Source organism: Carlito syrichta, unplaced genomic scaffold, assembly GCF_000164805.1.
Source record: "Carlito syrichta isolate Samal-C Ts95f unplaced genomic scaffold, Tarsius_syrichta-2.0.1 Scaffold287781, whole genome shotgun sequence".
In the NCBI taxonomy this organism is placed as follows: Eukaryota; Metazoa; Chordata; class Mammalia; order Primates; family Tarsiidae; genus Carlito; species Carlito syrichta.
In genome coordinates this window covers 169007-191335 of record NW_007231877.1, presented here as the reverse complement: position 1 = coordinate 191335, position 22329 = coordinate 169007, and the positions used below count along the sequence as shown (strand labels likewise).

Genomic DNA, 22329 nt, shown 5'->3' with positions numbered 1-22329 from the left:
GTGCCTGGCCATACAATCCCACTTAATGCTATGAAAAATATATGAAATACAAGTGATTTGATTGGATAGTGTACCGTAATTAGCGTTATAAAAGAGAACTTAAAATGGAGTTAATATGCATTTAAATAACATAGTCACTCAAAGGAGAGAACAAAGTGCTTTTTTCTGTTAAAGAAATTTTTTGTTTGTTTGTTTCTCACACAGGGTTTTTTATTATTATAAAGTTTTGGGGTACAATTCAGGGTTAGGTATACAAACATTGATTATGCTGGTACCCTTGTTGATGAGGTATGCCCCTCCCTCCCCTAGCAGTTTCCCTCAATGCCAATCCCAACCCCCTTCTCTGACAGTTTCCCACTACCACCAATCCCTTTCTTATAGTATTATAATTGTTCAAGGACCGCTTATGAGTGCGAACATTTGGTTCTCTGTTCTTTGTTTCTATGATAGATCACTGAGTATGATTGACTCTAAATCCATCCATGTTGCTGTGAACTCCATATGTGTGTCCTTCTTTACAGATGCATAATATTCCATTTTGTATATGTACCACATTTTTAAATCCAGTCCAGCTTCGTTGGGTAGCATGGTTGGTTTGATGTTTTTGCTATCATGAATAGAGCTGAAACAAAATTAATGTGCTGGCTTTTTTGTTTCTTAAACATATTTTTTATTTTAAAATTGTGGGGTACAGTTAAGGGTTAGGTATACAAATATGCATCGTTCAGGTACCCTTGTTGATAAGGGGTGTCCCCCCGTCCCCAGACAGATATTGACTACCATTAATCCCACCACCTTTGCCCTCCCTGCCCCCCCATAGATTTCCACCACTGTCGATCCTTTTCTTATAGTATTATGATAGATGTTCAAGGTCCACTTATGAGTGAGAACAAGTGATACTCAGATCTTTGTTGCTGTGAAAGATCACTCGGTATTATAGACTCTAGTTCCATCCAGGTTGCTGCAAAATTCATGATTTTGTTCTTTTTTATGGCTGCGTAGTATTCCATCGTGTATATGAACCACATTTTTTTAATCCAGTCCTCTTGTGATGGACAGCATGGTTGGTTCCAGGTTCTTGCTATTGTGAATAATGCTGCGATAAACATGCGTGTGCAGGTATGTTTTGTATAGAGTGATTTGAGTTCTTCGGGTATATTCCCAGTAGGGAGAGTGCGAGTTCATATGGGAAGTCGATATTTAGAGCTTTTAGGAATTGCCATACTGCTTTCCACAGAAGTTGCACTAGTTTACACTCCCACCAACAGTGTATAAGTGTTCCCTTTTCACCACATCCTCTCCAGCATCTGTTATTTTTTGAGTTATTGATAATTACCATTCTGACTGGAGTTAGGTGGTATCTCAGTGTAGTTTTAATTTACATCTCCTTGATGATTAGTGATATGCATATATCGATTTGCATATTATTAACTAACTTTAAAGAAATATATAACTTCCCTCATGTTGAACATTTCTTCATGTGTCTGTTGGCCACTCGTATGTCTTCTTTTGTGAAGTGTCTGTTCATATCTTTTGCCCACTTTGTAATGGGGTTGTTTGTTCTTTTCTTTTCAGCACATTTGAGATCCTTATAGATCCAAAATGTTAGGCCTTTGTCAGACATGGAGTTGGCAAATACTTTTTCCCACTCTGTGGGCTGTCTTCCTGCTCTATTAAACCCTTAGGTATAGGAAGTTGTCCCAAATGCAGCTTTGATGGATTGTGCCTTTCTGAGAGTTTGTACTTTGTTGTACAAAACCTGTGGTTTTCTTCTATTGTATAGCTATTACCCACAGCTTAATACAGATATGAAGTAATTTGCAGAGATCTGTAAGTACTTTCTCTTAAAGATGAATGCCTAAAACCTTTGCTGGTTTTTAAATAAAATACATTGTACATTATCAGAGAAAAATAAAATACTGTTTATAGCTAACTATTCTTCTGACATGGGGGAGAGAATTTTGGCAGGGAAAGGATTAGCCTTAATTCAGCATTAGCTCTTCATAAAGGCCTAACTGCATACTTCCAAATCATATAGTTACATTTATTCAGATGTTTCCTGAGAGACTGTTTTTTGGCACAGGTTATGATCAGTAACTTCCATTAGAAAATAAGGATTTACAGTTTACCATATGTCGACTTGCATATCATTAACTGACTTTTTAAAAATATATAACTTCCCTCATGTTTCAAAAATAATTAGTTGATAAGTGACAGTGACTAAACTCCTGGAATTTCACTGCATGTAGCAATCAATGGTAAGACTTTTCTTTTGGCAGATATAGTTAATAAGTACTGTGTCTAATCATTGTCATTAACAAATTCTGATGTAATGCGGCAACCCTAAATCTGAGAGCTTGCCCTTAAGGTTTTTCATATATTCCAAAGAAGTCATCTAGAGGTCCAGCGGGGAAAGACATTGGTTTATTAGAACTTAGGAGGCACCGATGGCGGCTAGTTGGTGAAGAAATAGTCTGCACTGAAGGACAGTACAACAAGTGGTTTTATAGTCATGCAAGTTAATTATTCAAACTGCAACATAGTGGTTACAATCACAGTGAGTAAGGGTGCTGCCCACATTGTTCTCCACTCTGCTCATTTACCAGCACCCTGTGACTGTTGCTGGGTCTATACATATCCTTCAGATACCAACCTTGGACAGGGGCTACCCCCTGGGGAGAGGGGCAGAAAGAAGCCAGCTACAGGGGGAAAGAGTGAATGTCTGGATCATTACCCCATATCTGGTGATCCACATATCTACAAAGGAATGTGTTTTTATATACAAATTATAATCTTTTGGTTGAAAACAGTAAATTGTGCGATGATGTTGTAGCAGTTTTTCAGTATTAGTCCATGAATTGATAGTCTTTTGTTTGTTTGTTTGTTTTTGTTGTTTTTTTGAGTTGGAGTCTCACTCTGTCACCCAGACTGGAGTGCAGTGGCCGCTCCCGGCCACCGCAACCTCGACCAGCTGGGCTCCGGCGATCCTTCCGCCTCAGCCTTCCAAGTAGCCGGAATTACAGGCATGCGCTACCACGCCCGGCTAATTTTTTTTAAATTTATTGTAGAGATGAGGTCTCGCTGCCCAGGCAGGTCTCGAACCCACGGGCTCAGGCAATCCACTCACCTCAGCCTCCCAAAGGTGCGGGATTACAGGTTGAGCCACCGAGCCCGGCTATTTGATAGTCTTTTTAGTGGACTGAGTTCATGATGTTAAACCTATCTCTTTTTTTAATCAAACCCTTGTTAAAGGTCTTTACACATTTCAACTATTTTGCTTCCATGTGGTTTCCTTGTTTAAATAAAAGGTTGAGATACAGTTGTAAGGACTGGGAAATAGAAATTTCCAACTTTGTTAGTACACTCTGCATGAATGAGCCTGAATAAGTCTCTTAACCCATATAAGTGGCAGAGGAGATTATTGTTTCTTGTGAGAAGAAATTATGGTGCTCTGATATGTAATCCTCTCATGTCATGGTAATACAATATGTTTATTACTCATTGGCATGCTATTCTATTTTCTGTGCATGCATTTGCAGCATTTTTTTTTCTTCAAAATCCTTTAAATAGCTATTTGTTTCCAGTTTTAGCATTGGGAAGCAAGAACCTAGAGAAGAGACTTTTAAAAAGTTTTAAAGCTGGTCATGGTGGCTCATACCTGTAATCCAAACACTTGGGAGTCTCAGGCTGGAGAACTGATTGAGGCTGGAAATTTGAGACCAGCCTGGACAACAAAGCAGGACCCTATCTCTAAAAAAAAAAAAAAAAAAGAAAGAAAGAAAAATTAGGTGTGCCTGGTGGTGTGTGCCTATAGCCCTACCTGCTCAGGAGACTGAGCCAGGAGGATAGCTTAAACCCAGGAGGTCGAGACTGCAGTAAGCCATGATTGTGCCACTGTACTCTAGCCTTGGCAATAGAGCAAGACCCTATCTCCAAAAAAAAAAAAGTTTTAGTTATTTATTTGAAAAGATGTGTCTGCATTCCACCTCTTCTAATACATGTATTGTTATAGGTGACATCTGTGAGCTTTGATGCTTATCTGTATAATGCTTATATTAAATATATAAAAAGTAATCTTCATCAAAATTACCTTAGTACAACTGGAAGTTTAGACTTAGACTCTGACTGAATTAGAGCCAAGCTCTGCTGCCTCATATATTACCCATGCTCTATTATTATTAGAAATGTGAGTTATCAAGTAAGCAGATTATTTTATGCACCACTCCTTAAGGGAAAAAATACCCCAAATTATAGTGGCAACATAGGCTTACATCAAGGTTATAGTCTAAGGCACAAGGCATGACCTGGAATCAGAAGACTTCATCAAATTCCCTTCTCCAACATTTTGCTTACCACTTCCATCTGAATCAATGGGAGTGCTTATTAAAATGCATCTACTTAGGCCTCATCTCAGCCTTTCTAAATTGGAATCTCAGAAAATGGGGTTTAGTAAAGAATAATTTGTATCAAGCTTTTCAAGTGATTCAAATGCTTACTAGCATTTGTGAACCATCCCTGACTTTTTGTATTTTTAGTCCTGATTCATTCATTCGCTAGTGCAACTGTGTATGTGTGTGTGTGTGTGTGTGTGTGTGTGTGTGTGTGTGTGTGTGTGTGTGTATGAGTTGGAGTTTCACTTTATCGCTCAGTCTGGAGTGCAGTGGCATGCTCACGGTCACTGCAGCCTTGACCTGCTGGGCTCAGGCGATCCTTCCACCTCAGCCTTCCAAGTAGCTGGGACTACAGGAGTGCATCACCCTGCCTGGCTAATTTTTTATTTATTTATTGTAGAGATGAGGTCTTACCAAGTTTCCCAGGCTGGTCTTGAACCTGTGGGCTCAGGCAATCCTCTTACATCGGCCTCCCAAAGTGCTGGTATTATAGACATGAGTTACTGCACCTGGCCTATGCAACTGTATTTATTGAACTACATTTCATTGCATGGTATTGTGCTAGTTAGCATGTGAGGACTAATACAGTATAAAATATAGCCTCTGTTTGAAGAGTTGGACTAGCTAGTCAGTGTAACAAGATGTGTACTCAATTTTTATATATAACCCCAAAGTTTTTGGATTCAGAGCTAAAGTAGCAGTAACAGTCTTAACATGTAACATTCAGAATAAAAGAGACATCATTCTGTTCCGGTCATACCACTTGAAGCAATAATCTCCCCTAACCATTACATTATTAAGATGGCTCTGTGAGGCAGAGCAAATATTATTTAATAGAAGAAAAAAACTGAGTCTCAGAGCTGTCAAGATACGAATTCAGAACAGCTAACAGCAGATCAGATTTAGTTTCCAGGTTTTCTAACTCCTAACCCAGGGTTCTCACTATGCCTGTATTATACCGCATATAATTTATTTTGTTTCTTAAGCTAAGACAGTCTAGAAATAGAAGAATTTTTAAAAGGTAAAATTATTTCAGTGATAAACAGTTCCATTGAAATACAGACAAAAAATAATTCCAAATCAAACTCCTTTCCTGTCAACAAGTATTTTACATTTAGCCACCAAGCTGTCAAGCAAGAATTCTGTTCATTAAAAATGTGAGTGAGGCAACCCCTTCGGGTGTCCTCCCACAGTGGGAGCTTTTCTGTCCTTTCAATAAACCCTACTTTCTCCAAAAAAAAAAAAAAAAAATGCAAGTGAAGTCCTACATATGGGCATATGGTGACTATGTTAAGAGAAAATATGATGGTTAATTTTGTGTAAACTTGGTTGGGCCACAGAAATACATTTGTGAAGGGAGACCCAGCATCTTTGAAGAGCTCTGTGATCGCTCTTCCTGTAGAACAGAATTTACAGTGGGAGCTACTGCCACTGAATTGGAACACCTAAATGCAATGGGAGTAATTGAACTCTAGAGTGGCAGAGGTCAAGTGGCAGCACTCAACCGCCAAAGGCAAGGTGGGCATGGTTACCTTAATGAGCAGCAGAGTCAAAGCAGCAATGGAAATGGACTGACTTGCTGAGACCCGTGATGTTAGCTAATGGATCATGCTGTCGTAGGAATAAAGTGGATGGAAATTCTACTAAATCCTCACTTGAACTGTACAAGCAGAAAAGTTCTGGGTCAATTGAACAAAACGTCTAGCTTTAGTCATAAAAGCATGGTCACAGTCCCCAAGTCCATTCCCAGACTTGAGCCAGTTTATAGACCCAGAACCCCTTGAATGAAGGGAAGGCCAGATCACTTGAGGAAGGACCTCAATACACTGTCACAAATTTAAATTGGTTATCTTTCTCCCAGCCTTCCCTAAAGGGACCGTTGACCCTTTACCAGGGAGACTGTGAGTTGGGAAAAAAAGAAATAACCACACCTTTGGGGGTAACTATACCTTGATCTGAACTGACATTAATTCCAGGAAACCCTAAATGTTACTGTGGCCCTCCCGTCAGAATAGGAGCTTACAGAGGTCAGGTAATCAATGGAATTTTAGCTTGGGTTGTCTCGCAATGGGCCCAGTAGACCCTCAAACCTATCCTGTGGTCATTTCCCAAGTTTCAGAATGCATAATTGGAATAGACATATTCAGTAACCAGCAGAATCCCCACATGAGTTCTGTGACCAGTGGAGTGAGGACTATTATGGTGGGAAAGGTCAAGTAGAAGCAAATGGAATTGCCTCCTCTATCTAGAAAAATAGTAAACCAAAAGCAACACCACATTCCTAGAGAGATTGCAGAGGTTAGTGCCACCATCACAAGTGGTGCAAGCTTCTCCAGAAAGCTCTGTATGCTCTGAATCAGTGTCTAATATTTGATGCTGTTTCTCCTATAGTCAGGATTCACAGGTCCAAGATGAAGGGAGTAGAAATAGGAGTGCCTCTAGTTACCCACTAGGAAAATTTTTTCTGTCCCCATGACATTATGTCCTGCTGGGTTAGAGGTCTTAACTCCAGAGGGAGGAATGCTTCTATCAAGAGTCAAAACAATGATTCTATTGAACTGGAAGTTAAGACTGCCACTGGAAACTTTGAGCGCCTGATGACTGAATCAACAGGCAAGGGAAGGATACCATGCTGGCTGGGGTGGTTGATCATGACTACTAAGGGAAAATTGAACTGCTACTCTGCAGAGGAGTTAAGGAGAAGTATGTCTGGATACAGAAGATCCCGTAGGGTGTTTCTTGGTGTTACCAAGCCCTGTGGTTAAGGTCAATTGAAAACTGCAACAACTCAATCCAGGCAGGACTATTATGGCCTAGATCCTTCAGGAATGAAAGTTTGGGCCACCCCTCCCCGTAAAAAACCACAGCTAGCTAGAGTGCTTGTTGAAGACAAAGGGAACGTGGAATGGCTAGCGGAAGAAGGTGGTCATAAGTACATGCTATGATTATATAACCAGTTACAGAAATAAAGATAGTAATTGTAATGAATATTTCTTCCTTACTTTCTCATGAATGTGTATGTGTGTAGCAAATATCTTTTTCTTTCTCTGCTTATCTCCTTAACCTGTAATGTAAGATTTATTGACTTTATGTCATAGTATTTGGCGTCGCTAACTTTCCATTATAGTATTTAAGTTGTGGAATATCAAGGAAAAGAGTAGACATCAACCAAGGACTTTGCATCTTCTGGGGAAAGGGTTGGGCATTTTTGTTGTGTACAGGATAGTTGTCGCATATTAGATGGAATTATGACTTTGTCATTGTCTTTAACTGGAGGTTTTGTATGGTTTAAGGAAATGCATATTGATGCCAGGCTGACAAGGGGTAGAGTTGTGATGGTTAATTTTGTATGTCAATTTGGATGGGTCACAGGGCCCAGACATTTGGTCAAAAGTTATTCTGAATATTTCTGTGAAGGTATTTTTTTGAATGAGATTAACATTTAGATTGGTGGACTTTGAGTAAAGCAGATTACCCTTTATAATATGAATGAGCCTCATCCAATCCATTGAAGTGTTTATGGAACAAAGACTCATCTTACCAGAGCCGAAAGGAAGTATGCCAACAGATGGCCTTTGGATTCAAACTACAACTCTTCTCTGGGTTTCCAGCTTGCTGCCCTACCCTGCAGATTTTGAACTTGCCTTGCCAATTGTGTGAGTCAATTCCTTAATTTCTTAAAATAAATTTAGTAAATATTTCTCTCAAGATATATATATGTGTGTGTATGTGTGTGTGTGTGTGTGTGTGTGTATGTGTGTGCATATATATGTACACAGTATATATGTATATATAATACATATATGTACATATACATATATCTGGATTGATTTATCTAGCTATCTATTGCAGATAAACAGACAGACAGACATTCTGTTGATTGTATCTCTGGAGAACTCTAAACTATTACAATGATAATCCATGTCATCTTTTACAGAGAATAGGAAGCATCAAAATTTACATTTGATTGTGGCTCTCTTGATATCATTTTATAATCATATGCTGACTGATGTTTGACTTACCTCTTATAAACAATAACAATACCTTGCATTTTTATAATGCTTTACCATTTAACAAGGATGTTTACATATTCATTGCAGTGTATAGTGCATAGTAGACACACTCAATACACGTGTTTCAATTATGTTGAAATGATAGATTTAGGTCATATCATTTTCTTTTTATTTCTGTTAAACTTGATTTTTAAAAAAACTTATGAGCTAAGCAGAAGCAAACTAGGAAGAATGTATTGTGGTGATTGCTAAATTTGGTGTTTTTAAGGCCAGCCTGTACTGTCTCTTCCCAACTGGGACTGTTTCCAAATTGTTTTTCCTTGACTATGGAGAGCTGCTAATTCATTTAGTGAGGACTGTTCCCAACAACTGCCCACAATACCCCAGGGGGTTTATATTCCTCCACTAAGAACTTAAAAGTTCTCCTAGAAAAGCTGCATATAGAAAGCCCACAGAAAATGATATCTAAGTTCATTGCTGAATTGTTTAATTTGGAAACTGTCAGGAAACTTAAGCAATAAAAAAAGAACTTTTTTTCACTAAGTGCTTGACAAATAGATATGTGACTGATACAAAAAATTTTAAGGCTTAGATTAATGAGGTCTCTGTTGTTCATCATAAAAGACTTGTTCATATTTTCACACGTGTAAAAATTAAGAACCAGTATCATACTTTTATGCAATAAAATGGGAAGATATAACAGATATATTTGCTTCATTATAAAAGTTTACTCCAGAATTTAAAAGGTTGATATGAATTATTATCAAGAGTTATTTTACTAACAAATCAAAAAAATTCATGCCTTCTGTTTATGTGCATTTGTGTGTGTATTAGTTTGCTCTGGCTGGCCGGGCTTCGTGGCTCAGCCTGTAATCCCAGCACTTTGGGATGCTGAGGTGAGTGGATTGCCTGAGCCCGTAAGTTCGATATCAGCCTGGGCAAATGGCGAGACTTCGTCTCCACAATTAAAAAAAAAAAATTAGCTGGGCGTGGTAGTATGCCCTGTAGTTCCAGCTACTTGGAATGCTGAGGTGAAAGGATCGCCGGAGCCCAGCGGGTCAACGCTGGGGTGGCCATGAGTGTGCCACTGCACTCCTGCCTGGACGACAGAGTGACTCCAACTCAAAAAAAACCAAAAAAAGAGTTTGTTCAGGCTACCACAACAAAATGCCATAGACCAAGTCACATAAACAACAGACATTTATAGTCTCATAGTTCTGGCGGCTAGAAATTCAAGATTGAAGTGTTGTAGTTTCTGGTGAAACCTGTCTTCTTGGCTTGCAGACTGTTGTCCTCTCCCTAGGGTGTACTTACATGGCCTTTTCTCTGTGCCTGCATAGAGAGCTCTCTTCCTTTTCTTATGAGGACATCAGTTATATTGAATTAGAGCCCCACCCTTATGACCTCATTTAACCTTAATGACCTCCCAAAGCACACATCTCTAAATACCATCACACTGTGGGTTAGGGCTTCAACATAAGAGTTTTAGGCAGATATAATTCAGTCCATAACAGTGTGTAACGTCAGTTGGACCACGCTTTTAAAAATGATTCAAATATATCTTAAACTAAGGAAGCTTGTTTTGCAAAATTCTTTATATTTTATAATGTCCACAGCAAAAGAAGAGACTGTGAAATATTGGCTGTCATTACTTTCTAATAACCTTTTTAAAAGTATGTATTATTGAATTACCATTCTAAAATTATGAAACTATATTACAGACATGAAACAAAATTCTTAGCCTTTAAACCTACCACACTATTATACAACTCCTCTCATGTATTTTATTATGGGTTTTTTTTTTTTTTTTTTTTTTGAGTTGGAGTCTCACTCTGTCACCCAGACTGGAGTGCAGTGGCCGCTCCCGGCCACCACAGCCTCGACCTGCTGGGCTCCAGCGATCCTTCCACCTCAGCCTTCTGAATAGCTGGAACTACAGGCCCGTGCTACCACACCCGGCTAATTTTTTGATTTATTGTAGAGATGAGGTCTCGCCAAGTTGCCCAGGCGGGTCTCGAACCCGCGGACTCAGGCAATCCACTCACCTCAGCTTCCTAAGGCACGGGATTACAGGCTGAGCCACTGAGCCTGGAGGATTTTTTTTTAATTCTCTTTTTCTTTTCTTTTTTTTTTTTTTGAATGCAAGTCTTACTCTGTTGTCCAGGCTGGAGTGCAGTGGTACAATCACAGCTCACTGCAATTTCAACATCCTGAGCTCAGGCAATCCTCCTGTCTCAGCCTCCCAAGTAGCTAGGACTACATGCCCACACCACTACTCCTGGCTAATTTCTTCATTTTTTGTAGCGATGAGGTCTTGCTATGTTGTCCATAATGGTCTCAAACTCCTGGGCTCAAGTGATCTCCTCGCCCCAGCCTCCCAAAATGCTGTGATTTCAGGTGTGAACCACAGTACCTGGCCTGTAAATGCTTTTTCTTAATTTCTTAATTCACAGAATTTCAATGTTTAATTTTGATAAAGTAGAACAACTTTCATTTACTGAGTTTCATATGACAGCATTCATTTTTTTCATTGGAACTGCCCATATTATTGTGACCATTTTCAACCAAGACTCCATTTGTCTACATGAGATTTCAACAAACTTTTGAAGATTCTCTCAATCTTCAAAAAAGCCAACAGAATTGCCGAGAGATGAGATTGACTCGATTATCCATAGAACCATTCATATACTGCAACCAAGATTAAACAGCTTTATTCTCAGCTGATCCCATATTGGTTCAATCCCCATGGTTGAGGGAAATTGAGAGGGTCAGGCTATGTGAAAGCTGAGGTTATAGGCTAATTTATAGCAGAGATTGAAAGAAATTCGGTGAAAATAAAAAATGTGAGAAATCTTCCTCAGCAAAAATTCTTCTTCACCTCCACTTTGAATGTTATCATGATTTGCCACACATGTAATTTGCTTGGGTAAAGGTACTTGATTATGAATAATTCAATATAGATAAAATAGGAATTGGCAGTGGGTCCATATTTGCACTTAGCTTCTCAAGAGGAAATTTGACTTTTTAATAGGATGTGTTGATTATTGTAAAAGAAAAATCAAAGAAGGCTCTAGAACAATGGTTCTCTGAAGGAGGTGTTTCCCATCCCCCACCCCCCCCACCACCCCCACCCCCTAGAGTACATTTAGCAAAATCTGGAGACATTTTGAGTTGTCACACTTGGCTGGTGGGATGAGGGTGGGGAAAGGGGTTATGACCATCTAATGAACAGAGGCCAGAGATGCTGCCAAACACTCTACATTGCACTGGACAACCTCCACAACAAAGATTTATCTGACTCAAAGTATCAGTAGTGCCAAGATCAAAAATCCCTGGTTGAGAATAAGATTCCTAAGAGGCAACACATCTTGTTCCTTCTTTAAAATGTATTTTTTTCCCAAAGACTACCAGATATTTGGATATTCTTGTTTCTCTGAGTTGTTTGAATCATAATTTTTTATTTTCCAGAAGAACCACCTAAAGAATAGCTAGAGTTCCCATATGCTGAAACCTGCAACAGATGTATAACTTAGCATGCTTATTTAATATTTTTATATCTGCTCTCTAGATGTTAAATGAGAAATGAAAATAGCCCCATTTAACTGCCAAAGGGAGAATAAAAACTGTCTACCTCTACTTATGGTCATGGAAAGCTGGTGATATTTAAGGAGAAAAAAATACTCCAGAAGTGAAATGAAGACTCTAACCTGCATAAAACCTGTTTATTACTATTCCCAGTGCCTAGACGATGGCTGGCATATAGTAGTCATTCAATAAAAATAAATAGATTAGCCAGGTGCGGTGGCTCACACCTATAATCCCAGCACCAACAGAGGCCGAGGTGAGAGGATTGCCTGGGCCCACCAGTTCAAGACCAGCCTGGGCAACTTGGCTGAGACCTCATCTCTACAATAAGTCAAAAAATTAGCTGGGTATGGTGGCGAGTGCCTGTAATTTCAGCTACTTGGAAGGCTGAGGCGGAAGGATCATCTGAGCCCAGCAGGTCAAGGCTGCGGTGGCTGTAAGCGTGCCACTGCACTCTAGCCTGGTCGACAGAATGAGACTCGAACTCAAAAAATAAAAAATACATAGACTGACTCCCATAGTCAGTCTTCTTTTTTTTTTTTTTATTCAGCCATCAGATATTCCTCATTATACAGGATGATTGGGAGGGCTAATATTCTGGAGATTGTCAAAGTGCCACTTCTACTTCTCACAGATTGTAACATGAGCATGAGGGCTAGGAAATTATCCTTATCTGCACTGGTAGTCTGAGAAGATATGACCCAGTCAGCTGTTCTAATATAGAACAGCTGGAGAACCTTATACAGTGGCATAGACTCAATTACCAAATGTAAAATTATTTTAATTTTTAAAAAAATAATTAATTGCATTAATGAATTATATTATGGGGTTTTTTTTTTATTCCTGTACCTAACAAAGTTATAACATATGAAATTGGGTTTCAGGGAACCAAATTTTGCATAGGAGTTTCTGGGGCCAAGAGTCAAGCTATCTCTCTCTCTCTCTCTCTCTCTCTCTCTCTTTTGTTTTTTTAAAGTCAGAATCTTGCTCTGTTACCGAGGCTGGAGTGCAGTGGCAAGATCATTGGTACTGCAGCCTTGACGTGCTGGGCTGAGGCAATCCTTTTGTCTCAGCCTTCCAAGTAGCTGAGACTAACTGGGCGTGCCACCATGCCCAGCTAATTTTTTAATTTACTATAGAGATGAGGTCTTGCCAAGTTGCCCAAGCTGGTCTCAAACTCCTGGGTTCGGGTAATCTTCTTGAGATTAACAGGGGCGTGTTGCCATGCCCAGCTAATATTTTGATTTATTATAGAGACAAGGTCTTGCCACTGCAGTGGCTCAAGCCATATCTTGAGAGTGGAAACAAGAAGTAGAAGAGACATCTCTGACATAGATTTGATCTGGGAAGGAAGAATTCTTTTTGACACTTTTCACAATCACGTGAATTGATTAGAATCATAGTGACAACTTCTCTGCCACTTACTTGTGACAATAAAGTAACAAGGGCCAGAAGATCCTGGTTTATGTTTTGTTTTCCTGTCAAAGCACTCAGTGTACTCTGCCATGGTTTTTCTTGTGTTTGGAAATATTTGGCCCCTGGACAGAGCAGGCAAATTCCATTCTTTGGGGGACACATTGAGTTTTCCTTTGTCCAACAAGATCATTAGATATATCTTACTTTCTACATTTTTAAAAAAGTGTTCTTTATTTCAATAGCTTTAAAGGGTACAAATTATTTTCGGTCACATAGTTGCCTTGTATATTGACAAAGAAATCTGGGCTTTAAGTGTACCCACTGCCCTTACTTGTGCACATTGTACCCGATAGGCCATCTCCCCACCCCCGTTCCCCTTCAAATTTTAAATCATGTGTTGCAAAACTGTGACTGGGACCAGAATATCTTAGCAGTATGTTTGCATTTCTAGATATTTTCACTAGGATATATGATATTACAAAACAAGTATGTGACATCTTCAGAACAAATTAGGTTAAGTCACCCTATTTAGACTCCGTTTTCCTCCTGTATTTTCCTGTCAACCATGTTCATTTCTGCCTAATATTATGTAAAGCAATAAGGTACCTAAATATATATATATATATATATATATATATATATATATATATATATATATGAATTGGCAACATTTATCATCAAGCACAGTTACATTTGGTGAAAATACTTGGCTGTTGTGATTAATTCAGTTATACATTGTCTCTTCTCCCATTTACAAAAGAGAGTATATAAACTATGTAAGATAGGACATTTACAAATAAATGTCAAAAGGAAAAGCTAGAAACCATTAAGAGCAAAAATATAAAACCAGTGACTAGACTAATAGCCAATATTTGAGTCTATTCTATCAGCAACTTATATTTTTAATGGTTTTACATGTATTAACCCATTTTATTTTTACCATAGTGCTACTAAATAGATACTTTTGTTACCTCCATTTTACTAATAAGGAAACTGAAGCACAGAGAGATGAATTATTTGCCTGAGGTCACATAGCTAACAAGTGGTAGAACCAGGATTTGATTTCAGACATTCTCGCTTAGAATTTCTATGCCTTTATGAATTTCACAGCAATTTGGATGGACTTAGAGTCTATAATACTGAGTGATCTATCGCAGAAACAAAGAACTGAGTATCACATGTTCTCATCCATAAGGGGGCCTTGAACAATTATAATACTATAATACTAGAAAAGGATTGGCAATTGTGGGAAACTGCGGTGGGGGGTGATTTTCAGTAGAGGGACTCTACCGGGGGAGGGGGGACACACCTCATCAACAAGGGTACCTGCATAATGAATATTTGTATACCTAACCTTGAATTGTACTCCACATCTTTAAAATACAAAATTTTTAAAAAAGAACTTCTGTGCTAATCTAAAATGCTTCTATGCTTGGAACTAAATTGCTCAGTTCTAAGAATCTAAATTGTTTAGAACTTCTATGCTATCTAAACTGCCTTCCAAACTTGGGGACACACTATTCAGACCTTCAAGTCAGGCAAGACAAGAATATTCAATATTTTCTCCTACTGCTAAGTTCTTGAGAAAGTCATTGGGTGGATTGTAATATGAGCAACATAATGTAACATGACACAAAAAAATTATTAATTGTCATTTCACAAGATTCAAAAGTGTTCAATATTTCTCACACCAATTCTCAATAAAAGGGGCTTCAATAGTAAGTAACTCAGTGAGCACAAATCTGATGTGATTTGAAGTCCAGATTTCCTAAAGTTGATGATTGAATGTGATTTCTGTTATTGATCCCTCTTTTATTTACTTTATAGTACATGTAATATTCTGTGATTATCTTTATATATTGATTTGCCTTTCATGTATGGCTGGTATCCCTGCTAGAGTGACAGCAAGGGCCTGTCTGCCTTGCTCATCTGTATGTCTTCACAACTTAGCATAGAGTCTGGCACGGTAGATGCTCAGCATTATTTATTGAGTAAATAATCCCCCCAAAGGCAAAGAGTTCCACTTCAAGATCCTTAAACTATCAATTATGACTATGAGAAGCCATTGATTCTTAAGGAGTTACTAGTAGATTGATCTGGACCGTAGTTCAAGGGCAGTGTGTTGACACTTTGACATGTTTTATCTTCTATGTAAGCCCTGTTGTCAGGACCAGTGCCTGGAATTGCATTCTGTAGGATTCACTCAAACCCTGTCAGTCAGTGCCTTTCTACAGTTGATACAGTTAGTGGACAGAAGGGAAGTTCTGCCCCCACACCTCCAACACTGCTTAGTTCAAAGCTCTCTGCCTCTGCCTCTGATCAACAGTCTTCAGCATGAACTGAAAGACAAAACACTTTCTGTTGCATATTTTACAGCACGTGTTGCTTTTCATGGGTGTCGCAGGTTCTGAGTGCTGCAAGTGGCTTCTTGCTACCAGATTTGCTAACACTTTCCCTGTGCTCCTGAAAACAAGGGCCTTATGTGGACTCAGCTAGCACTACATTGCAGCCGGTGCTACTTCAGGGGATGCAGAGCCTGTGAACTGTGGCCTCCCTTGCTCAGCCTCCTCTGCCTTTGCTTTTGCCATGTCTCGAGCCCACGAGCAGCATATGAGGGGAAGGCTGTCACTCGACCCATTTTCAGCTCAAGAAAGAGAATACCATAACTGTGTTGTTTGCTCCAATATTTTTTCTAAATGAACCTGAAATTCAAATACAAATTATATCCTAAGTTTTAAAAATGTGACAACTGTTCTAAGCTTTGGTTTCACAGGCTGTGGGGCCCTCCTAGCCTTTCCTCTCACATGCTGTGACACTGCATTCCTTTTATTTCCCACCGTATACTGTGCCACACCACACCTTGCTCTTGCTCTTTACAGAACACCCTGACCCAGCCCTTCTCTGCCTTCAACTTTCAGCTCAAATGTCACCGCCCACAGATGTTTTCCTGAAATTTCCAGACCCTGCTGTGTACCTCTCCTTTGTGCTTTCTGTGTTTTGGCACCTAAGCATGTATATTGAACGATCTCTTCTATGTGTCTGTTTCCTCCACTAGACTGAAAGCAATTTCTTGAGAGCAGGAACCATGTCTTACTCACTTCTTGCCCACAATCCGTCGCATCTAGTCTAGCATGTAGAGGGAGCTCAATAAATATCGACTGAAATGAGTTGTGTTGCCCAAAAGCTGTGATGTTCTTACTCTGTCTGACCTATTTTTTTCAGCATTCAAAACTCCTGGAGGCACCAGAAACATTTTACAAGTGATTTCGTATTTTAGAACTTCTGAGAATATAATATTTTGTCATTGCTTTTCCTCCTCAGGAACCTCTTTCTGGAGCTGTTGAAGAGAAAAGGAGCAATTATGTCCACGATTGCAGCTTTCTATGGCGGCAAGTCCATCCTCATCACGGGGGCCACGGGCTTCATGGGCAAAGTGCTCATGGAGAAGCTGTTTCGCACCAGTCCTGACTTGAAAGTCATTTACATCCTTGTGAGGCCCAAGGCTGGCCAGACACTCCAGCAGAGGGTATTCCAGATCCTAAACAGTAAGGTATGCTTCATAGGAAAAGCTTGCATAATGGGCAATGCCTTAGGACAAGATGATTCACTACAGTGTTCCCTTATAGGCCCCAATTGCAAGTGGGGACCAGGCTATCTGTGCAGGTAGAAGAAAGACAAAACAAGACAACTTCCAACACCTCTGTAATCTATGGTGATTTCCCAAAAGAGGAAAGATTGCTTAGACTCAGTCCAGGGCAGGTGAGGAGATCGTTAGTGTTCTGGAAACTACAAAGTAAGCACGAAAATACGAAAGCCCCCAGAGTGGACACTCTAGGCTTGAAATTTTCTGCAATTCACCTGAACTCATCACTAATTTTCTTCTAAATTTAAGGTGGTTCCCCCAACCCAAAGTTTTTGTATAGTCTTCTGTTCTATTCTATTCTATATGGAATAGATATGATTACTAAGTAGCCACGTGGTAATACTTTCAGTTGTCCAAATTCTGCAAGGTTTAGCTGTTATATATTTCGTTAATGGAAACTTAGTAGTTCTATTATCCCGTGAGTTCTTCTAAGGAAAAAGATTGAAAATGAAATACTATATCTGTGAATGAGCATTTGGATATCAAACCATCTCTCCCCTCAAAAAAAAAAAAAAAAGACATCATGCATATCTTCTCATGTTTTAATTTATACATTTCAAGGCAGGATAGGCTTTGATATCAAACATATCTAGGTTCAAATTCTGGCTTACCAATTTGTTGTTACTTTAGCCCTTAAACTTCAGTTTTCCAATGTTTACAATAAAAACAACAACTATCTCCCGTAGGAATTAAGTGACAAAATGTATGTGTCTGGGCCATAGAGCCCTTTGGAACATATAGGATCATGTAAAGCTGGCAAAAGGAAAAGTCAAAGATTTTTTTTTTTTTTTACAAAGACTCCTTTCCAGTGTGTATATACAGGTGTATTTGAGAACACAGCACATTGCAGACTGCCCAGAGACACTGATGATCAAATTCACCTGTGGGCAAAAGGATGAAATTTCTGTACAAAATATCATCAAGCCAACTGGAAAAGCCTCTCTTGCATCTCATGGCTTGATTCAGCAGTGGGACAAATAATAATAATAGCTAACTTTACAGGATACTTAGTACATGACAGATATTACTCAAAGAGTTTTTCATACCTTACCTCATGTTTCTTTGCAACAACCCTGTGACTTAAGAACCATTAATATCCTTGTTGTATAGATAGGGAAACAGACCCAAAGTGTTAACTTACCAAGATTCCCCACCTGCTAAAGGGAGAGTCAGCCTTCAAACCCTTACCATTTGACTCCAGGGCTGACCTACTTACTCCTGCCCCACGCTGCCTTCAGGATAACTAATGGTTCTTAAAAATAAGAACCAAAGGCTGATATGACAAAAAACCAAAACTTAGAATAAAACTCCCATATCCCTCATCACACAGATTTGCTCAGTTCTCTATCCTAACAGGCTTTGTTTTCATCACATAGCAGATATCCCTCTTTGGTCTGGTAGCTTTGTGGTCAGCTGTGGATTTCTGGATAAACGCTGTGGCAGAGAGTCTTGTGGTCAGCACAGTCTCTACCTACTGCGCTTTTCAGTGCCTTGTTTTTGATAACACAGCAACATTGCTTTTGTTCTGGAAATGATTATACTGTGTATCACTTATCTGTGAAACTGCTTTGCAAATCTCCACACCTGTTGTCTATTTATTGGCTATTTATTGTCAGCTGCTGACTTTTACGAACAGTGATTCTTAAGGTGTGGTTCCAAGGCCAGCACCATTAAGATCACTTGGGAACTATCTGTTGCTATCAGATGGTACTTAAGAGCACAGGCAGGCTGGGTGCAGTGGCTAATGCCTGTAATCCCAGCACTTTGGGAGGCCGAGGTGGGAGGATCAAGTTGAGCCTAGGAGTTGGAGACAGGCATGGACAATACAGTGAGACTGGACATGATGGTGTGTGCATATAGTCCCAACTACTTGGGAGGTTGAGGTGGGAGGATCACTTGAGCCCAGGAGTTTGATGTTGTGGTAAGCCATGATCGTATCACAGCATGCCAGCCTGGGTGACAGAGTGAGAATCTAACTCAAAAAAAAAAAAAAAGATCCTAGCTTCAGAGGTAGATTGACCTAGGTTTGAATCTCAGTACTGCCAATTATGAGCTGTGTGATAATGAGCAAGATACATATCTTGCTGAGCCTTGAGTTCTTTATCTGTAAAATGTGGTATAATACCTTGCTCACCCAGGGAGAGTCAGTCTCTGTCTCTGTCTCTTTCTTTCTGTCCCTCTGTCTCTGGCTCTCTCTCTGGCTCTCTTTCTCTCTCTCACCCTGTCTCTGACTCTCTGTCTCTGTCTCTGTCTTGGATTTTTGAATCCAAGTTTTTATTAAGTTATGCTAATTAGAGTTTATTTATCAGGATTTTATCTTTTTTTCCATAAATTTTTCCCTTAAAGAATTTTAGGAAGAAAGGAATTTGATGTACATAATATAGCCGAACAACCTACCTGTGGTAAATCACCATGTCTACACCTGACTATTAAAAAATAAGCCACTGGTTATGCAAATACCTACTTTCCTGGCACTATGTGGAATCTGATATCTGTAAAGAGATTTTTCATGGAAAAAAATTATCTGCTTAATTTCATATCTGGGCATTTCAGTCTTGGAATGCTATTGCTGACTGGCTGTAAATAAAGCTCTATGCAAGTTAGGAATTACCCAACAAGAAGTTACTGGCCATCTATGAGATATGAAGTGTTACTGCTCATATTCATTTTGCAACTGAAAATTCAAAATAAAGACAAGTAAGCTAAGATTACATTTTTAAAATTATAAAGATGAACTACTTTTGAAAGGTGAAGGAGGAGACCTTTGGATATATTAATTTTTTTTTTTACTTTCAAGATAAAAAATACTGAGTCAAAATAACACTATCTTCAGATGTTTTCATATAGCTTGGTAGTTAGAATCATTTAGATGACTTATCCCACCTTTGGAAATTTTTGTTGTCTATATCCGTGCTCTTCAGTATAGTAGCAAGTAGTCATATGGCTATTTAATTTTAAATTAACTATAATTAAATGGAATTTAAAATTCATTTCCTCAGTCTCACTAGCCACATTTCAAGTGCTCAACAGCCACATATGACTAATGATTATTTTATTGGAGAGGGCAGGTACAGAATATTTCTATTGTCATAGAAAGTTTTATCAGACAGCATTGATCTACATGGTTAAATATCTTGTAGAAATAGACTATAATGTGATTCAGAATTGCATGCAGACACTTAATCCTACAGACACTTATTGAAGTGCTTAATACGTGTTAAGTGCATAAGCAGCACAAAACTAAGAAGACAGAAGTGACAGGGCCATATCAAGTGGTAGAGACAGACACGTGGAACATAATTGCAGTGCATCATGAGTTCTCCAGGGAGAGGACAGCCAAGGCCAGTCAAAACAAAAGGAATCACACTTGCAAATGCACAAATGGTGCGGTGTGTTTGGAAGACTGGGTGGTTTGCTTGGCTCCAAGCAAATGAAATAAGGACTAGAAAGTTATGCTGAGGCCACATCCTGAAAGATTCCAGATAATTGTAACAGTTAGGTTACTTTCAGGTAAAAGAAACGCAATTGAAATTGGCTTTAAAAACAAAGGTGATATATTTATTATTCAATGGAACAAATCCAGCATTAGAATAGTGAGCAACTAGAACTCTGACTGCCTTGCTCTGTGAGCCTCTCCATTCTGCCATTTTGTTCAGCTTTATTCCAGTTACAAAAAATGATTGCTATCGCTTCAAGCTTCACACGCATATATGGCAGTCCTTGGATAGAGAGAGGCTATGAGACTGGCTCTCTGGCTGGCTGTCTCTGAGACTGTCTCCTAAGATTGATGGTACTTCTCTAGAAATCCTCATCAAATTCCTCTAACATTCCATCAGCCTGGTTGAGGTTACATGTCCATTTCTGACCTACCCCTGTGGCCTGAGGCATAGCATGTACTTTTTTGTTCTGAAACATCAGGTCTTAGCCAATCATTGTCCAGAGGACAAGAATGCACAGAGATCAATAAGCCTTTCCTGAGGCATGGTGGCTACTGAAGAACACCTGTGTGATAACATCATTATCAAAAGACAGCAGAATGGATGTTAGGAGCTAAGCATCCTGAATAGAGCATCGTTTCTGGAGTAGGAAAGACCTGAGTTGGTGTCTTCTCTCCACACTTGGCAGTGTGACTTAACATAACTGAGCCTCAATTTCCAAATGGAGATAATAGCCATTGTCTTTTGTACTGTTGTGAGATGAATTAGTACAGGAAAGGTGCTTAGAATAGTGCCTTTAAGATTCAGCAAATATTAGCTTTAAATTCATACTCAGATACAGGAGAGAGTTTGAGATTTATCTTTTAGAGCATGGCACTCCCATTGAAGGTCTTTTTTATCTTCTCACAGCTAGATGATTTCCTACTTCTTAAATAATAATTAAAAAAACAGTACTCAAGTGATGCCAGTGAAGATGGAAAGATAAATGTGACTTAGTTGAGTAGCTGTGACAGAAATCACATGGCCCACAAAGCTGAGAATACTTACTATCTGGCCCTTTTTGGAAGTTTGCCAACACCTGGAATAGAAAATTAGAAAAGTGCCTTCTGATATAAAACACCTAAACATATTAGATAAAATGTTCCTATAAAAGAATCTTAATTCATAGCTGAACAAGAGGCAAAATAAGGAAATTCCTAGGAGTCTAGAAATGGCAAGAAAAGCCAGGCTCGGTGGCTCAGCCTGTAATCCCACCCCTTGGGAGGCTGAGGTGAGTGAATTGCCCGAGCCCACGGGGTTCGAGACCCGCCTGGGCAACTTGGCGAGACCTCATCTCTACAATAAATAAAAAATCAGCTGGGCGTGGTAGCATGCACCTGTAGTTCCAGCTCCTTGGAAGGCTGAGGCTGAAGGATTGCCGGAGCCCAGCAGGTCGAGGACCAGTCTGGGTGACAGAGTGAGACTCCAACTCAAAAATAAATAAATAAATAAAAGTAAAAAAATTTTTTAAAAATTTAAAAAAAGAAATGGCAAGAAAGTTCACACAGAGAGAAAGAGAGAGAGGTTGAACAAGCACACAGATACAACAAATACTTATTGAGAGTCAAACATGTGTCAGGCACATATTGCTCTGTGCTTGGGGGACAGGAAGATAAGGTGGTATTAAAGCAGACTTGAGGATTGGCCTCTCAATTTTAAACTCCAGTAAAGCAGACAAGTTTTATAAGGAATAGGTGTATATTTAAATATTTTGAAAAATGCTGTGAAGAAAAAGAACAAGGTGCTTTGAGAGAGAATAACAAGCAAGACCTTCTTTAAAATTATGTACCCCAAAGAAACTCAGA

At 39.2% G+C, this 22329-nt stretch overlaps 1 protein-coding gene across 3 annotated transcripts in view; it reads left to right on the top strand.

The window, feature by feature from the left end:
• Nucleotides 1-22329, top strand: part of FAR2 (fatty acyl-CoA reductase 2) — a 104692-nt gene that overhangs the window by 24657 nt on the left and 57706 nt on the right. For 2 of the 3 annotated variants that reach the window (XM_021709958.1, XM_008053032.2), the window contains exon 2: nucleotides 16727-16955. The exons of the other annotated variant lie outside the window; for it this stretch is intronic. In XM_021709958.1, the coding sequence (XP_021565633.1) occupies nucleotides 16767-16955 (189 nt within the window). In that variant the 5' untranslated portion in view covers nucleotides 16727-16766. The remainder of the gene's footprint in view (nucleotides 1-16726; nucleotides 16956-22329) is intronic. 3 annotated transcript variants of the gene reach the window in all.